The sequence below is a fragment of the Papaver somniferum genome, chromosome 3, assembly GCF_003573695.1.
Source record: "Papaver somniferum cultivar HN1 chromosome 3, ASM357369v1, whole genome shotgun sequence".
NCBI classification, from domain to species: domain Eukaryota; kingdom Viridiplantae; phylum Streptophyta; class Magnoliopsida; order Ranunculales; family Papaveraceae; genus Papaver; species Papaver somniferum.
Window position 1 is genome coordinate 148712859 of NC_039360.1, and position 6752 is coordinate 148719610.

The 6752-nt window shown below is 36.9% G+C and overlaps 1 protein-coding gene across 1 annotated transcript; it reads left to right on the forward strand.

Moving 5' to 3' along the window:
- The first annotated feature begins 2790 nt into the window (after positions 1-2790).
- Positions 2791-4973, forward strand: LOC113357660 (40S ribosomal protein S20-2-like). Its single transcript, XM_026601101.1, has 4 exons — positions 2791-2923; positions 3158-3282; positions 3408-3521; positions 4600-4973. The coding sequence occupies exons 2-4, from the start codon at positions 3168-3170 to the stop codon at positions 4740-4742; spliced, it is 372 nt and encodes a 123-aa protein (XP_026456886.1). The 5' UTR covers positions 2791-2923; positions 3158-3167; the 3' UTR covers positions 4743-4973.
- The last annotated feature ends 1779 nt before the right edge of the window (positions 4974-6752 follow it).

A 6752-nucleotide genomic window follows, 5' to 3' on the forward strand; every position in this document is an offset into this window, starting at 1 on the left:
AGGTTATGATCTAAAGATGTGCTCTGAACATGAAACATTAAATTACTAAGGAATTTTTTATGCAAACCGTGGCTATAATGTTCATGAGCCGATTCAATCGAATCATCTTTGTTTCAATTGTGTCTTGTGTAGTTACATAAGATCTCATAGCAATTGAGCAATTATTTAACTAGTTCATTTGAGTCAATTGAACTAGTTAGGTGAAGAAGAACAAGGTTAATATGAAATGCTCATATGGTTAACCTTTTGGGTTACTATGTTGAACCAACATACACGTACACGTTTGGGCATGATTTTCACGAACCCAGTAAACGTCTACCCAAGTGTGTGTGACAAGCTAAGTTTTCGATCTAACGGTTGAGTAATATTAGCTTGAATCTAAATCAGGTTTTCATCTAACGGTGAATAAGGATTGCTTTGTACCTAAGGCAAAACCTTGATTTGAAGGCTATATAAAGGAAACATCTAGCATTGTGCAAAACTAATCCCCACACGTCTGTGTGCTACTGTACGCCCGCTAGAGTCGATCTCCATTAACCTTTGATTTTCTTCTCTAAAATCAGGTTAACGACTTAAAGACTTCATTGGGATTGTGAAGCCAGACCGATATTACTTTATCGTAGTTGTGTGATCTGATCTTGCATCTTCTATCGTACGAGTACAATAGATTGATTGGCTTGAGATCGTGAGAGTTCTCCGATAGGCAAGATAAAGAAGTCACAAACATCTTCGTCTCACTGTTTGTGATTCCTCGACAATCCGCTTGTGTAGTCAGGAAGGATTGTAGAGAGGTGATTGATTAATCTAGGCTGTTCTTCGGGAATATAAGACTGGATTATCAATTGGTTCATGTTACCTTGATTTTATATCTAAAGACGGAACAAAACCTAGGGTTTATCTTTGGGAGACAGAATTATCCTCTTATAGACTTTTCTGTGTGAGACAAATCTGTTTATTATCAAGCCTGTGATTTTGGGTTACAACAACTCTTGGTTGTGGGTGAGATCAGCTAAGGGAATCAAGTGTGCAGTATCCTGCTGGGATCAGAGGCGTAGAAGTACAACTGTACCTTGTATCAGTGGGAAATTGATAGGGGTTCAACTATAGTCCAGTATGAAGTTAGTTTGCAGTAGGATAATGTCTGTAGCGGCTTAATACAATGTGTATTCAATCTGGACTAGGTCCCGGGGGTTTTCTGCATTTGTGGTTTCCTCGTTAACTAAATTTCTGGTGTCTGTGTTATTTCTTTTCCGCATTATATTTTATATAATTGAAATAATACAGGTTGTGTGTTCGTGATCATCAATTGGAAATCCAACCTTTGGTTGTTGATTGATATTGATTGATCTTTGGACGTTGATCTTTGGTACCGTCCAAGTATTCCTTGTATTTGATAAAGACTCGCTATTTTTTTTAGCTTGAGTAAAAATCAAATCAAGAGAGAGAAATTAACTCCTTGACATACTTTTATCTAGATTGAGTCTGACTGTCTAGTTGATTTTCTAGCAAAGTATTTCGGAGTTAGTCCATACAGATTGCTAATCGAAATATTGGGTGGTGTTGTTAGACCCCCGCTTTTTTAGTATGTACACACCAACAACATATATCATAAAAGCCACTCAAAAACACATACGACAGGCCATGAATTACTACAACAACATGCTTGTGTACAAGTATGTACACACCAACAACGAATATCATAAAATCTACTCAAAAACACATAAAACATGCCATGAATCCTACAACAACATGCTTGTGTACAAGGATGTATACACCAATAACATATCTCATAAAAGCCACTCAAAAACACATAAAACATGCCACGAATCTCTGCAACGACATGCTTGTGTACAAATCTGTACACACCAACAACAAATATCATAAAAACCACTCAAAATTCAAAAACACATACAACAAGCCATGAATTGTTACCTTTTGTTCCTTGAACAGATGTTAAACCTGCTGTTGTCTTTGAAGGCTTTGTTTTCTTTGAATTTTTTGATTTCTTCTTAGGTGGTGATGATTTTGAAGTTTCGGCCGCTACAAATGATGTTGAATGTGTTGTACTCTTTGATGATTTTGATCTCATCTTAGGTGCTGGTAATTCCGTACTTTCTTCTGCTTCAATTGACGTCGAATCTTCCGATTCTTCTACTGTTTTTCTCTTTGCAACAGTTTTTTTCGGAATCATTCTTCTTTTCTCATCAATGGCTTTAGATGATGAAAATTTTGTGTTGAATTTTATTATTGGTTAGGGTTAGGGTTTAGATTTTCTGATTTGTTTCTTCGCAGATTTAGATTTTCTGATTTTTTTCTTCACAACTTTTCTTTTATCTCGGTAATAACGTTGAGGAAAAGGAAAATGATTTTCCGTTATTATATTTCTGGAAGTGGTGAACATGGCGCCCCCACATTTATTGCGTCAGTTAAAAACATATTTCATTCGCCCCACGTGTGCATTATGAAAAACAGACGAAGAAAAACAAAGTCTTTACATATTTTCAAATTAATTCTGGACTAATCTGTAACTAGTCAGATCGGAATGGGGTAAACCGTTCTTTTGGAGACGTTTTTGGACTAAACCGATTTTTTCCCTTTTATTTAAGCCTTAGAATCGCACACTCAGGGGCAGGCTGAGCCTCGATCCCTTTCCGAAGCGACCTTGGCCGTGGCCAATCCTAACACAGTTATTCACTTGGTCCACTCGGACTAACAGAACGGGGATTACGATTCTGGTGTCCAATTTTCTTTTGCTTTATCCCCAATAGGTCACGTGAGCAAGAGGGTGACATAAAATCTCATTCGGCTTTTTAAGTTATTTTCTAGGGTTTCCCTTTCTCTTCTTTCCGCCGAATCATATCAGTAGCGCTTCTCCTCCTGCAAAAACTATCAGAACCACAAGGGGACTCTGCTTAGAGTAAAGGTATAACAATCTAAAATGAATACTCTCCTGTTTAAAGAGTTTGTATAAACTTTATTCATTTAGAGTTTATTTAGTGATATTTTCTGTGGATTGGGTATATTCATTTGCGGTGATTTTCTTCACAGTTTCTGACTTCTTTTTAATACGGTTTGAACTGTTTTTCCTCCGATCTATAATGTTATTGCTGTTTCTTTTTGTTTTATTTCTTATAATCGCTGTATTGGTTTTACTCAGACTTGAAAGGATGGCGGCAGCAGCTATGTTAAAACCTATGAAGCAAGGTTTTGAAGAGCCACATGAACAACTTCATCGTATTAGGATTACTCTTTCATCCAAGAACGTCAAGAATCTTGAAAAAGGTACTCCCTTGTTTTGTTTATACTCACAAAACTGGGTCTTTCACTTTTCTAGTTTGCCTAGCATACAGTATTACATTATTGTGTTTTGAAACAAGGTTTAAGAAATTGAATTGGTATGTGAACAGTTTGCTCTGACCTTGTGAGTGGTGCAAAGAACAAGAGATTGAAAGTTAAGGGACCAGTAAGGATGCCCACCAAGACTTTGCACATCACCACCAGGAAAACTCCCTGTGGTGAAGGTAAATTCGTATTTCCTCTTCTGCTTTTATGTTGTCACTCGGGTTTTGTATTGAGCAATATGTAGGGATAAACCTGAAAAATAATTCAGGAGTATTAGAGGGGGGGACTTTTATACCTTACTTCACCACCCTTAGTTTTCTGAACAGGAGTTTTTGTGCTATGTTACTGTAGTACTGGTTATCAGCTCAGAGGCTTGTCATTGTCAATAGTATAATTGTCTATCATCTATACAATTGGGGTATGGTACTTTGTTTTTTCCTTGGACGGGTATTTAGGGTGGCTCTTAATACTAAATTTATGGCCTTGCATTTACTTGGCATCTCCATTTCTCAGATATATCCTGTCTGCTTACTTGTATACACGAGCGTAGATCATTAGAGCAGGAATGCATGTCCACTTTCTCTTGGGCGATGTAGTAGTTAAGAACTTACTTGTAAACTATACCTTCCACCATGTATCAATAGTTTTGTTCTGTCAGCGTGAATGTTGTGTTAGAAGTGGATTTTCTTTCATTGTCATAAACTTGATTAAGTTTTGGTTCTCTTTCTAGTGGGTCCTGTACACGCTAGAAGTATTCCGTTTTTGAAATCATCTATCTGCCACTTTTATTTTAGAAATGCATTTGTGTATATAGGCAATTGTTATCCTATATACCAGGATATAGGTTAAGGAGCAATTATTGAGTTAAGAAATACTCTGGTGCAATAGCCCCTCTTGCTTATGCGTTTAGATGTTTGATTGGGACTTGGCATCTCCATTTCCCAAATGTATCCTGTTGGATGCATGAACCTAAATCATTGGAGCAACCACTTGGGAATGTGGTAGTTAAGATTTTTGTTAGCTCCAGTAGCTGTCTAGTAGACAGAGAGAGCAATCATGGGTATCCCTCTTGCTTATGCTTTTAGCTGTTTGTTTGGAACTTCTCATCTGTATTTCTTTGAACAATATATATGCCAGCATCTCAAGTAAATGACCATATGTTTGATTATGGTTATTGCCTCTAACAAGTCGACAAAATTTTCTCATATTGGATGAAATTCTGCCATTTCTGTTGTTGATGGTTTCTATTCTTAACAGGTACAAACACTTGGGATAGGTTTGAGCTCCGTGTGCACAAGAGGGTGATTGATCTTGTGAGTTCATCAGAAGTAGTAAAGCAAATCACATCTATCACAATTGAACCAGGTGTCGAGGTTGAGGTGACCATTGCAGACCCATGAACATTGATGTCACAGTTGTAACTGGCTGGACATGGATCCAAGATTAGAGAATTTTGCTTATTATGATCTGTAGGGGAAATCTTATTTTTGTTTATCATAGTTAAGGTTTAAGAAACTACTGAGATCCATTGTTTTTTCTTGGTTAATCGGTTTTGTATTGAAAGATATTTGAAGGGCAAACAAAATTTATCAGACATCTTGTTTCATTGTTGATTCAACATTTTGTTGCTAGTTGTGCCTCATAATACTATGATGGGTAACTCAGTATTAAAATTTAGTCAGTCATTACTTTCGAGCTGGAATGAAAGTGCTCTACAGGCAAGTTTAGAAAGCTGCAACAGTCTCCATGACCAATAGCGTCTTAACCTTAACTTGGTGCTTTAAGATGCCGAGCTGTGGTTATTTCAGCAGTCAGCCCAGATGTCACATTTCTGTCCGTTGTTCTTTGTACCATTTTGTGGTCGGTTAAAAAGCTTGTGCTAGAAGCTTTCTGTAAAAATTAACGTCAGACCAAGATCCTGAGCATTGGCAAAAAAATCCAAGAGGATTTCTATGCTCAAAAATCCAGAGTTGAGTACATTAAGAGTTATGGTAAGAATACTAGATTTTATCATCCTTCTGCAAATAGAAGGAAGCACTTTAACCATATCAGTGCTCTTGGTCTCTGCTCTAGTGATAGATTAGAACTGGAAGACATCCTTGTCTCTCATTTTAAGTCCATTAGCGCCACTTCCCATCCTTTTCGAAACAGAAATTTTCTCAATTGCACAAGCCCTTATATTACTAGTAAGGACACTGAGAAATTATGGAGTCCCATTAGTATACAAGAAGTTAGGAATACTATAATGCAAATGGTTCAGTGGACCGCGCCTGGCCCTGATGGTTTCTCACCAGGGTTTTATAGACAAAACATGGAGCTTCTTGAGAATGATGTTTTGCAAACTGTAAATTCTAAGGTCGATAATCCTTCCACTCCGGCAGATTTTCGACCAATATCACTATGCAGTATTAATTATAAAATTATTTTGAAAATTATTATGAACAGAATGAAACCGTTGCTTGGAAAGATTATATCTCCTTTCCAAGCAGCCTATGTTCCCAATAGACATATACAAGACAATGTGGTAATTGCATATGAACTTGCCTCCGACAAAATCGAATGGCCTTTTCTGATCGACGTCCTAAAGAGTTTTGGATTTTCCAACAATTGGTGTGACTTAATTCTTCAACGTATTTGCACTACCAGTATTTCTGTCCTTCTCAATGGGTCTCCTTGTCAGTCTTTCAAACCAACTAGGGCCTTATATAAGGAGATCCACTCTCTCCATATCTTTTTATTTTATGCATGTTTATTGCATGTTGAACAATGCCATCTCATTCATGGCTTTAAGGTAACACACGAGGCACCTAGCATTTCTCATTTGCTATTTGTTGATGATTATTTCATCTTTACAAAGGCAACTCACAATGAGGGTGGTAATCTCATGTCTCTCATAAAAGATTTCAGTCTTATTTCTGGTCAAGCGATTAATTTTCAAAAATTTGGTTGCTTCTTTAGTAAAAATGTCCACCCAGACTATTGTGTTTCACTCATCAAGCAATTAAATGTTAACAAAGTGGAAATGACAGATAACTATCTCGACATATCACTCATCTTAAATCAATCTAGAATTGACACTTTTGATTATTAAGTTGATTATTTTGATAAAAGAGTTGCTAAGTGGAAAGGAAAACATCTTACACAAGCTGGTAGGTCTGTGATGGTTAAGCATGTGTTTAACACTTTAACTCATCTACTAACTATCATATGATCTCCTTTCTACTTCCAGATAAAATTCTTAAGAGAACGGATCAATCTCAAAGAGATTTCTAGTGGGGAAAAACTCTCTAGGCGGAGTTTATTGGGCCGACCGACCGGAGTCTTTTTTATGGCCATTTTTTTGTAAAATGAAGAGTAACACAAGTGTTCAGGTATGTGGTTTTCCTTCATACTTATTGCCTCGATGATCC